The sequence below is a fragment of the Hyla sarda genome, unplaced genomic scaffold (assembly GCF_029499605.1).
Source record: "Hyla sarda isolate aHylSar1 unplaced genomic scaffold, aHylSar1.hap1 scaffold_2282, whole genome shotgun sequence".
NCBI classification, from domain to species: domain Eukaryota; kingdom Metazoa; phylum Chordata; class Amphibia; order Anura; family Hylidae; genus Hyla; species Hyla sarda.
In genome coordinates, this window is record NW_026608961.1 from 27,425 (window position 1) to 40,000 (window position 12,576).

General features: G+C 54.4%; 1 protein-coding gene across 1 annotated transcript in view; it reads right to left on the reverse strand.

Annotated features, from left to right (window-relative positions):
- Nucleotides 1-1,626: 1,626 nt before the first annotated feature.
- The window catches only part of HINT2 (histidine triad nucleotide binding protein 2), a gene marked incomplete at its 5' end in the record, with an annotated part of 11,807 nt that continues 857 nt past the window's right edge, over nt 1,627-12,576 (reverse strand). Inside the window, 4 exon segments of the mRNA XM_056553042.1 lie at nt 1,627-1,765; nt 1,847-1,919; nt 2,546-2,650; nt 6,001-6,129. Coding sequence (XP_056409017.1) covers nt 1,674-1,765; nt 1,847-1,919; nt 2,546-2,650; nt 6,001-6,129 — 399 coding nt within the window. The 3' untranslated portion in view covers nt 1,627-1,673.

Genomic DNA, 12,576 nt, shown 5'->3' on the forward strand with positions numbered 1-12,576 from the left:
CTATATATATAGTAGTGTCCTCATGTTATCTATATATATAGTAGTGTCCTCATGTTATCTATATATATAGTAGTGTCCTCATGTTATATATATATATATATATATATATATGTATAGTAGTGTCCTCATGTTATATATATATATAGTAGTGTCCTCCTGTTATATATATAGTAGTGTCCTCATGTTATATATATATATATAGTAGTGTCCTCATGTTATCTATATATATAGTAGTGTCCTCCTGTTATCTATATATATAGTAGTGTCCTCATGTTATATATATAGTAGTGTCCTCATGTTATATATATATATAGTAGTGTCCTCATGTTATCTATATATATAGTAGTGTCCTCCTGTTATCTATATATATAGTAGTGTCCTCATGTTATCTATATATATAGTAGTGTCCTCATGTTATCTATATATATAGTAGTGTCCTCCTGTTATCTATATATATAGTAGTGTCCTCATGTTATCTATATATATATAGTAGTGCCCTCATGTTATATATATATATAGTAGTGTCCTCCTGTTATATATATATATATATATATATAGTGCCCTCATGTTATATATATATATATAGTGCCCTCATGTTATATATATATATAGTAGTGTCCTCATGTTATATATATATATATAGTAGTGTCCTCCTGTTATATATAAATATATATATATATATATATATATAGTGCCCTCATGTTATATATATATATATAGTAGTGTCCTCATGTTATATATATATAGTAGTGTCCTCCTGTTATCTATATATATATAGTAGTGTCCTCATGTTATCTATATATATAGTAGTGTCCTCATGTTATATATATATATAGTAGTGTCCTCCTGTTATATATATATATATATATATAGTGCCCTCATGTTATATATATATATATATATAGTGCCCTCATGTTATATATATATAGTGCCCTCATGTTATATATATATATATAGTAGTGCCCTCATGTTATATATATATAGTAGTGTCCTCCTGTTATCTATATATATAGTAGTGTCCTCATGTTATCTATATATATAGTAGTGTCCTCATGTTATCTATATATATAGTAGTGTCCTCATGTTATATATATATATAGTAGTGTCCTCCTGTTATATATATATATATATATAGTGCCCTCATGTTATATATATATATATATAGTGCCCTCATGTTATATATATATAGTGCCCTCATGTTATATATATATATAGTAGTGCCCTCATGTTATATATATATAGTAGTGTCCTCCTGTTATCTATATATATAGTAGTGTCCTCATGTTATCTATATATATAGTAGTGTCCTCATGTTATCTATATATATAGTAGTGTCCTCATGTTATATATATATATAGTAGTGTCCTCATGTTATATATATATATAGTAGTGTCCTCATGTTATATATATATATATATAGTAGTGTCCTCATGTTATATATATATATATATATATAGTAGTGTCCTCATGTTATATATATATATATATATATATAGTAGTGTCCTCATGTTACATATATATAGTAGTGTAGTGCTCTGTATTACATAGGACTGCAGGTCCCATCTTTGTCATCACTCAGTCTCCCGTTGCGGTGCTCTGTTTTGCATAGGACTGCAGGTACCACCAGTAAGGTCTCACTTTATTGCAGGCACGTGTTTATTGTACAGGTATTATTACCCGGGGGGCCACCCCATCTGCCGCCCCCCCATCACATGTATATGCAGATGATAGACGGACTGCGCCCCCTGCTGGCCATCATTGATCACTGTAAAGAGAAGAGAGCAGTGAGTTAGGGGGAGATGGAGGACGGTGCTGCCCCCCCCCCTGTATATGGCCGTATACTCACCCATCCGGTACCCGGCAGACAGACCCTCTTGCTGGGCCAGCTGACTGGCCGTGACCAATAGGTGACCGACGAGCTGACAACGACAAAAAAGGGGCATATTTACAGTCTGGGGGTTCAGTAGGGGGGTGTATACAGTCTAGGGGTAGGTATATATCAGGGAGGGGCAGTGGTGGGTTATACACAGTTGGTGGGTCAGTGGGGGGTATATACAGTTGGGGGTAGGTATATTTGGAGGGGTGGATTATATACAGTCGGATGGTAGATATATTGGGGGGGTGGTTAGTATACACAATTGGGGACGGGTAGGCATATTAGGGGGCAGTGGGGGTATATACAGTCGTGTGAGAGGTATATTAGGGAGGGGCAGTGGGGGGTTATATACAATGGGGGGTATATACAGTCGGTGGTAGGTGTATTAGGTGGGGTGGTTAGTATACACAATAGGGGGCGGTGAGATATATTAGGGAGGGGCAGTGGGGGGTTATATACAATGGGGGGTATATACAGTCGGTGGTAGGTGTATCAGGTGGGGTGGTTAGTATACACTATAGGGGGCGGGGAGGTATATTAAGGAGGGGCAGTGGTGGGTTATATACAATGGGGGTATATACAGTCGGTGGTAGGTGTATCAGGTGGGGTGGTTAGTATACACAATAGGGGGCGGGGAGGTATATTAAGGGGGCCTCTTCCTTCTCTTACCTCTTTGTCTCCTGGAGTCACCTGACTTATTCTTGGAATCTGAATTTTAGGAATCACAAGGAAATGAACTGGAGCCTGAGGAGAAACATCCCGGAACGCCAAACACTGCAAGAGAAGGATGGGGTCAGCGGGAGACAGGCCAGGGTGGCGGTCAGCGGGAGACAGGCCAGGGTGGCGGTCAGCGGGAGACAGGCCAGGGTGGCGGTCAGCGGGAGACAGGCCAGGGTGGCGGTCAGCGGGAGACAGGCCAGGGTGGCGGTCAGCGGGAGACAGGCCAGGGTGGCGGTCAGCGGGAGACAGGCCAGGGTGGCGGTCAGCGGGAGACAGGCCAGGGTGGCGGTCAGCGGGAGACAGGCCAGGGTGGCGGTCAGCGGGTGACAGGCCAGGGTGGCGGTCAGCGGGTGACAGGCCAGGGTGGCGGTCAGCGTGAGACAGGCCAGGGTGGCGGTCAGCGGGAGACAGGCCAGGGTGGCGGTCAGCGGGAGACAGGCCAGGGTGGCGGTCAGCGGGAGACAGGCCAGGGTGGCGGTCAGCGGGAGACAGGCCAGGGTGGCGGTCAGCGGGAGACAGGCCAGGGTGGCGGTCAGCGGGAGACAGGCCAGGGTGGCGGTCAGCGGGAGACAGGCCAGGGTGGCGGTCAGCGGGAGACAGGCCAGGGTGGCGGTCAGCGGGAGACAGGCCAGGGTGGCGGTCAGCGGGAGACAGGCCAGGGTGGCGGTCAGCGGGAGACAGGCCAGGGTGGCGGTCAGCGGGAGACAGGCCAGGGTGGCGGTCAGCGGGAGACAGGCCAGGGTGGCGGTCAGCGGGAGACAGGCCAGGGTGGCGGTCAGCGGGAGACAGGCCAGGGTGGCGGTCAGCGGGAGACAGGCCAGGGTGGCGGTCAGCGGGAGACAGGCCAGGGTGGCGGCCAGCGGGAGACAGGCCAGGGTGGCGGCCAGCGGGAGACAGGCCAGGGTGGCGGTCAGCGGGTGACAGGCCAGGGTGGCGGTCAGCGTGAGACAGGCCAGGGTGGCGGTCAGCGTGAGACAGGCCAGGGTGGCGGTCAGCGTGAGACAGGCCAGGGTGGCGGCCAGCGTGAGACAGGCCAGGGTGGCGGCCAGCGGGAGACAGGCCAGGGTGGCGGCCAGCGGGAGACAGGCCAGGGTGGCGGCCAGCGGGAGACAGGCCAGGGTGGCGGTCAGCGGGAGACAGGCCAGGGTGGCGGTCAGCGGGTGACAGGCCAGGGTGGCGGTCAGCGTGAGACAGGCCAGGGTGGCGGTCAGCGTGAGACAGGCCAGGGTGGCGGTCAGCGTGAGACAGGCCAGGGTGGCGGTCAGCGGGAGACAGGCCAGGGTGGCGGTCAGCGGGAGACAGGCCAGGGTGGCGGTCAGCGGGAGACAGGCCAGGGTGGCGGTCAGCGGGAGACAGGCCAGGGTGGCGGTCAGCGGGAGACAGGCCAGGGTGGCGGTCAGCGGTAGACAGGCCAGGGTGGCGGTCAGCGGGAGACAGGCCAGGGTGGCGGTCAGCGGGAGACAGGCCAGGGTGGCGGTCAGCGGGAGACAGGCCAGGGTGGCGGTCAGCGGGAGACAGGCCAGGGTGGCGGTCAGCGGGAGACAGGCCAGGGTGGCGGTCAGCGGGAGACAGGCCAGGGTGGCGGTCAGCGTGAGACAGGCCAGGGTGGCGGTCAGCGGGAGACAGGCCAGGGTGGCGGTCAGCGGGAGACAGGCCAGGGTGGCGGTCAGCGGGAGACAGGCCAGGGTGGCGGCCAGCGGGAGACAGGCCAGGGTGGCGGTCAGCGGGAGACAGGCCAGGGTGGCGGTCAGCGGGAGACAGGCCAGGGTGGCGGTCAGCGGGAGACAGGCCAGGGTGGCGGTCAGCGTGAGACAGGCCAGGGTGGCGGTCAGCGTGAGACAGGCCAGGGTGGCGGTCAGCGTGAGACAGGCCAGGGTGGCGGTCAGCGTGAGACAGGCCAGGGTGGCGGTCAGCGGGAGACAGGCCAGGGTGGCGGTCAGCGGGAGACAGGCCAGGGTGGCGGTCAGCGGGAGACAGGCCAGGGTGGCGGCCAGCGGGAGACAGGCCAGGGTGGCGGCCAGCGGGTGACAGGCCAGGGTGGCGGTCAGCGTGAGACAGGCCAGGGTGGCGGTCAGCGTGAGACAGGCCAGGGTGGCGGTCAGCGTGAGACAGGCCAGGGTGGCGGTCAGCGGGAGACAGGCCAGGGTGGCGGCCAGCGGGAGACAGGCCAGGGTGGCGGCCAGCGGGTGACAGGCCAGGGTGGCGGTCAGCGGGTGACAGGCCAGGGTGGCGGTCAGCGTGAGACAGGCCAGGGTGGCGGTCAGCGTGAGACAGGCCAGGGTGGCGGTCAGCGGGAGACAGGCCAGGGTGGCGGTCAGCGGGAGACAGGCCAGGGTGGCGGTCAGCGGGAGACAGGCCAGGGTGGCGGTCAGCGGGAGACAGGCCAGGGTGGCGGTCAGCGGGAGACAGGCCAGGGTGGCGGTCAGCGGGAGACAGGCCAGGGTGGCGGTCAGCGGGAGACAGGCCAGGGTGGCGGTCAGCGGGAGACAGGCCAGGGTGGCGGTCAGCGGGAGACAGGCCAGGGTGGCGGTCAGCGGGAGACAGGCCAGGGTGGCGGTCAGCGGGAGACAGGCCAGGGTGGCGGTCAGCGGGAGACAGGCCAGGGTGGCGGTCAGCGGGAGACAGGCCAGGGTGGCGGCCAGCGGGAGACAGGCCAGGGTGGCGGCCAGCGGGAGACAGGCCAGGGTGGCGGCCAGCGGGAGACAGGCCAGGGTGGCGGCCAGCGGGAGACAGGCCAGGGTGGCGGCCAGCGGGAGACAGGCCAGGGTGGCGGCCAGCGGGAGACAGGCCAGGGTGGCGGCCAGCGGGAGACAGGCCAGGGTGGCGGTCAGCGGGAGACAGGCCAGGGTGGCGGTCAGCGGGAGACAGGCCAGGGTGGCGGTTAGCGGGTGATAGGTGACAGGTGTTGGTCAGCGGGAGACAGGCCAGGGTGGCGGTCAGCGGGTGACAGTCCAGGGTGGCGAACAGCGGGTGACAGGCGAGGGTGGCGGTCAGCGGGAGACAGGCGAGGGTGGCGGTCAGCGGGAGACAGGCGAGGGTGGCGGTCAGCGGGAGACAGGCGAGGGTGGCGGTCAGCGGGAGACAGGCGAGGGTGGCGGTCAGCGGGTGATAGGTGACAGGTGTTGGTCAGCGGGTGACAGTTGAGGATGGTGGTCAGCGGGTGACAGGTGTTGGTCAGCGGGTGACAGGTGTTGGTCAGCGGGTGACAGGTGAGGATGGTGGTCAGCGGGTGACAGTTGAAGATGGTGGTCAGCGGGTGACAGGTGTTGGTCAGCGGGTGACAGGTGTTGGTCAGCGGGTGACAGGTGAGGATGGTGGTCAGCGGGTGACAGTTGAGGATGGTGGTCAGCGGGTGACAGGTGGGGGTCAGCAGGTGACATTGAGCAGAGTAGTGCGGACACTACCTGGTCATCCTCATAGATGATATCTGCAGGAAGAGTCCTGTCCAGGATCCGGGAGAAGATGGTGGGTGCGGCTCCCTGCGCTGTGGCCCCCTGTGCCCTCCGGACCTCATCATTGGCGCAGTACGTTCTCTAAGGAAACAGAACACAGGGTGAAAAGAGGCCGATCCAGGGAGGAAGTCACTGAGACCCCAGACAGAGGGACATAATGGAGACCTGTGAGGAGGATCGGGGGCTGCGGCCCCTCAGAGATCACCTCATTATTCACAACCAGAGGACGGGGTCTTCAGGGGGATAGTGGAGGAGATGGTGACATAATGGAGACCTGTGAGGGGATCGGGGGCTGCGGCCCCTCAGGGATCACCTCATTATTCACAACCAGAGGACGGGGTCTTCAGGGGGATAGTGGAGGAGATGGTGACATGATGGAGACCTGTGAGGGGATCGGGGGCTGCGGCCACTCAGGGATCACCTCATTATTCACAACCAGAGGACGGGGTCTTCAGGGGGATAGTGGAGGAGATGGTGACATAATGGAGACCTGTGAGGGGATCGGGGGGCTGCGGCCACTCAGGGATCACCTCATTATTCACAACCAGAGGACGGGGTCTTCAGGGGGATAGTGGAGGAGATGGTGACATGATGGAGACCTAAGAGGGGGATCGGGGGCTGCGGCCACTCAGGGATCACCTCATTATTCACAACCAGAGGACGGGGTCTTCAGGGGGATAGTGGAGGAGATGGTGACATAATGGAGGTCTGTGAGGGGATCGGGGGGCTGCGGCCACTCAGGGATCACCTCATTATTCACAACCAGAGGACGGGGTCTTCAGGGGGATAGTGGAGGAGATGGTGACATAATGGAGACCTGTGAGGGGATCGGGGGCTGCGGCCCCTCAGGGATCACCTCATTATTCACAACCAGAGGACGGGGTCTTCAGGGGACAACCAGAGGACGGGGTCTTCAGGGGGATAGTGGAGGAGATGGTGACATGATGGAGGTCTGTGAGGGGATCGGGGGCTGCGGCCGCTCAGAGATCACCTCATTATTCACAACCAGAGGACGGGGTCTTCAGGGGGATAGTGGAGGAGATGGTGACATAATGGAGACCTGTGAGGGGATCGGGGGCTGCGGCCCCTCAGGGATCACCTCATTATTCACAACCAGAGGACGGGGTCTTCAGGGGGATAGTGGAGGAGATGGTGACATGATGGAGACCTAAGAGGGGGATCGGGGGCTGCGGCCACTCAGGGATCACCTCATTATTCACAACCAGAGGACAGGGTCTTCAGGGGGATAGTGGAGGAGATGGTGACATAATGGAGACCTGTGAGGGGATCGGGGGCTGCGGCCCCTCAGGGATCACCTCATTATTCACAACCAGAGGACGGGGTCTTCAGGGGGATAGTGGAGGAGATGGGGACATAATGGAGGTCTGTGAGGGGGATCGGGGGCTGCGGCCCCTCAGGGATCACCTCACCATTCACAACCAGAGGACGGGGTCTTCAGGGGGATAGTGGAGGAGATGGTGACATGATGGAGGTCTGTGAGGGGATCGGGGGCTGCGGCCACTCAGGGATCACCTCATTATTCACAACCAGAGGACGGGGTCTTCAGGGGGATAGTGCAGGAGATGGTGACATAATGGAGACCTGTGAGGGGGATCGGGGGCTGCGGCCCCTCAGGGATCACCTCATTATTCACAACCAGAGGACGGGGTCTTCAGGGGGATAGTGGAGGAGATGGTGACATAATGGAGACCTGTGAGGGGATCGGGGGCTGCGGACCCTCAGGGATCACCTCATTATTCACAACCAGAGGACGGGGTCTTCAGGGGGATAGTGGAGGAGATGGTGACATAATGGAGACCTGTGAGGGGATCGGGGGCTGCGGCCCCTCAGAGATCACCTCACCATTCACAACCAGAGGACGGGGTCTTCAGGGGGATAACGGAGGAGATGGGGACATAATGGAGGTCTGTGAGGGGATCGGGGGCTGCGGCCCCTCAGAGATCACCTCACCATTCACAACCAGAGGACGGGGTCTTCAGGGGGATAGTGGAGGAGATGGGGACATAATGGAGACCTGTGAGGGGATCGGGGGCTGCGGCCCCTCAGGGATCACCTCACCATTCACAACCAGAGGACGGGGTCTTCAGGGGGATAGTGGAGGAGATGGTGACATAATGGAGACCTGTGAGGGGATCGGGGGCTGCGGCCCCTCAGAGATCACCTCACCATTCACAACCAGAGGACGGGGTCTTCAGGGGGATAACGGAGGAGATGGTGACATAATGGAGACCTGTGAGGGGATCGGGGGCTGCGGCCCCTCAGAGATCACCTCACCATTCACAACCAGAGGACGGGGTCTTCAGCTCCCAGAAAAAATGTAAAACTTGTAAATTATTAAATATTCATTAAAAACTGGTAATAAAAAGTGTAAAAAAAACAATAAAGGACAATTAAAGTCCAATGGGTTTCTACCTATATAATGTTCTTAATCAGGGCAGAAGAGGACGCGTTCAAAACAGACCCCTCCCTAATTCTCTCCTTACTATATTGCAGACCCCTCCCTAATTCTCTCCTTACTATATTGTAGACCCCTCCCTAATTCTCTCCTTACTATATTGCAGACCCCTCCCTAGTTCTCTCCTGACTATATTGCAGACCCCTCCCTAATTCTCTCCTTACTATATTGTAGACCCCTCCCTAATTCTCTCCTTACTATATTGCAGACCCCTCCCTAATTCTCTCCTTACTATATTGCAGACCCCTCCCTAATTCTCTCCTGACTACATTGTAAACTCCTCCCTAGTTCTCTCCTGACTATATTGCAGACCCCTCCCTAGTTCTCTCCTGACTATATTGTAGACTCCTCCCTAGTTCTCTCCTGACTATATTGTAGACCCCTCCCTAGTTCTCTCCTGACTATATTGTAGACCCCTCCCTAGTTCTCTCCTGACTATATTGTAGACCCCTCCCTAGTTCTCTCCTGACTATATTGTAGACCCCTCCCTAGTTCTCTCCTGACTATATTGTAGACTCCTCCCTAATTCTCTCCTTACTATATTGCAGACCCCTCCCTAATTCTCTCCTGACTATATTGTAGACCCCTCCCTAATTCTCTCCTGACTATATTGTAGACCCCTCCCTAATTCTCTCCTGACTATATTGTAGACCCCTCCCTAATTCTCTCCTTACTATATTGCAGACCCCTCCCTAATTCTCTCCTGACTACATTGTAAACTCCTCCCTAGTTCTCTCCTGACTATATTGTAGACCCCTCCCTAATTCTCTCCTTACTATATTGTAGACCCCTCCCTAGTTCTCTCCTGACTATATTGTAGACTCCTCCCTAATTCTCTCCTGACTATATTGTAGACCCCTCCCTAGTTCTCTCCTGACTATATTGTAGACCCCTCCCTAGTTCTCTCCTGACTATATTGTAGACTCCTCCCTAGTTCTCTCCTGACTATATTGTAGACTCCTCCCTAATTCTCTCCCTAATTCTCTCCCTAGTTCTCTCCTGACTATATTGTAGACTCCTCCCTAGTTCTCTCCTGACTATATTGTAGACCCCTCCCTAATTCTCTCCTGACTATATTGTAGACCCCTCCCTAATTCTCTCCTGACTATATTGTAGACCCCTCCCTAATTCTCTCCTGACTATATTGCAGACCCCTCCCTAGTTCTCTCTTGACTATATTGTAGACCCCTCCCTAATTCTCTCCTGACTATATTGCAGACTCCTCCCTAGTTCTCTCCTGACTATATTGCAGACTCCTCCCTAGTTCTCTCCTGACTATATTGCAGACCCCTCCCTAGTTCTCTCCTGACTATATTGTAGACCCCTCCCGTACCTGACCCGTTCCCCGTCTGTCTTGTCCCGGCGCGCGCGGCCCCGCTCCTTAGGGCGCGCGCCGGGTCTCTGCAATTTAAAAGGGCCACTGCGCCACTGATTGGCGCAGCAGGCCTAATCAGTATGTTCACCTGTGCACTCCCTACTTATACCTCACTTCCCCTGCACTCCCTACTTATACCTCACTTCCCCTGCACTCCCTCGCCGGATCTTGTTGCCATTGTGCCAGTGAAAGCGTTCCCTTGTGTGTTCCTAGCCTGTGTTCCAGACCTCCTGCCGTTGCCCCTGACTACGATCCTTGCTGCCTGCCGTGACCTTCTGCTACGTCCGACCTTGCTCTTGTCTGCTCCCTTGTACCGCGCTTATCTTCAGCAGTCAGAGAGGTTGAGCCGTTGCTGGTGGATACGACCTGGTTGCTACCGCCGCTGCAAGACCATCCCGCTTTGCGGCGGGCTCTGGTGAATACCAGTAGCAACTTAGAACCGGTCCACCAACACGGTCCACGCCAATCCCTCTCTGGCACAGAGGATCCACCTCCAGCCAGCCAAATCGTGACAATAGGCTCCGGGGTCATCTTGGGGTGTCTGGTGAATATGGGGCACTCCTTTTATATTTCTCTCATCATCCACAGAACATTCTAGGCTCCGGGGTAATCTTGTGGTGTCTGGTGAATATGGGGCACCCCTTTTATATTTCATCATCCACAGAACTTTCTAGGCTCCGGGATAATCTTGGGGTGTCTAGTGAATATGGGGCACTCCTTTTATATTTCTCTCATCATCCACAGAACATTCTAGTCTCCGGGGTAATCTTGGGGTGTCTGGAGAATATGGGGCACTCCTTTTATATTTCTCTAAATTAGAAATGTTTTTTGTGTTTTTCCTCAGTTGATGTCTAAGCGTTGAATGATGACAGTCAGGACCACCGGCTGTTGTCTGATCTTTGTTACCTCATTATGAAGTTGCCCCAGACATAGGTCAGTACTCGCAATCAGAAGTGGCTAATCAATACTTGCAACAGACTGGCCTCTATGTCTCCTGGTGTCCTCTCGATGGTTTGGCCTCTATGTCTCCTGGTGTTCTCTCGGTGGTCTGGTCTCTATGGTGTCCTCTCGATGGTTTGGCCGCTATGTCTCCTGGTGTCCTCTCGATGGTCTGGCCTCTGTCTCCTGGTGTTCTCAGGGTGGTCTGGCCTCTATGTCTCCTGGTGTTCTCAGGGTGGTGTGGCCTCTGTGTCTCCTGGTGTTCTCTCGGTGGTGCGGCCTCTGTCTCCTGGTGTACTCTCGGTGGTGCGGCCTCTGTCTCCTGGTGTTCTCTCGGTGGTGTGGCCTCTGTCTCCTGGTGTTCTCTCGGTGGTGTGGCCTCTGTCTCCTGGTGTTCTCTCGGTGGTGTGGCCTCTATGCCTCCTCATGTTCTCTCAGTGGTCTGGTCTCTATGTCTCCTGGTGTCCTCTCGATGGTTTGGCCTCTATGTCTCCTGGTGTTCTCTCGGGGCTCTGGCCTCTATGTCTCCTGGTGTTCTTTCAGTGGTCTGGCCTCTATGTCTCCTGGTGTCCTCTCGATGGTTTGGCCGCTATGTCTCCTGGTGTTCTCTCGGGGCTCTGGCCTCTATGTCTCCTGGTGTTCTCTCAGTGGTCTGGCCTCTATGTCTCCTGGTGTTCTCAGGGTGGTGTAGCCTCTGTGTCTCCTGGTGTTCTCTCGGTGGTGTGGCCTCTGTGTCTCCTGGTGTTCTCTCGGTGGTGTGGCCTCTGTGTCTCCTGGTGTTCTCTCGGTGGTGTGGCCTCTGTCTCCTGGTGTACTCTCGGTGGTGCGGCCTCTGTCTCCTGGTGTTCTCTTGGTCGTGCGGCCTCTGTCTCCTGGTGTTCTCTCGGTGGTGTGGCCTCTGTCTCCTGGTGTTCTCTCGGTGGTCTGTTCCTGAGCTGCTCAGACCAACGGGCCTGCTGACATCCTCCACCTCTCAGTAAGAACTTCTGATGTGTGATCGTGGTCTCCTTGTTCCCCCTCATTCACCATGATGCCTTACAGTATCCCCACCAAGCCTACCACCACCAGTCCCACTAGTTCTATGCTTAGCCACTGCATCCATCTGATTAGCACTAAGGGGAAGGGCAGACCATCTAGGACCACGCCATGTGATTGCAGACTATGAGCAATCCACTGAGAGCCGGTCAGTCATATTCTCAGACTCTTCCTGAGAAGGCCTCTAATGAGTCAACTAGTCCATAAGGGCCGGACTATCCTGTGAAACCACACAAACCCTGGAGGACAGGGAAAACTTTGGACAGCTGATGTGGCTGGTTGTACTCCAACCGCTGCTACCTGTTCTGGTGCTGGTGCTGCCACCAACATTCTTACTGGCAGTGGATATGGCGGGGTCTTCTGTCCTCTACCCTGTCCGACAATTCTTTTACCAGACAGATTAATTTAATTTTTTTTATTGTAAAAGATTTTGAGGTTAGTCAACTTTTACTGTCAACACTTTGAACTGCGCTGTTCTCTTACAACCAGGTAGGGACACTGTGTGCTTGATTAAACCAAGAATATAGACGTACAGGTGCTAATGATTGTTAAATGAATTATTTTTATTGTGCTGTTAGGTTACAACTGGTAGATATCCTGTGTGCGCAATAAACCTTGTAAATTAAAGTAAAGGCGTTTAGGATGGCTATGCTGCGTTCACGGCGATTTAAATATGTATTGCATCATACAGGTCAGGCCACAG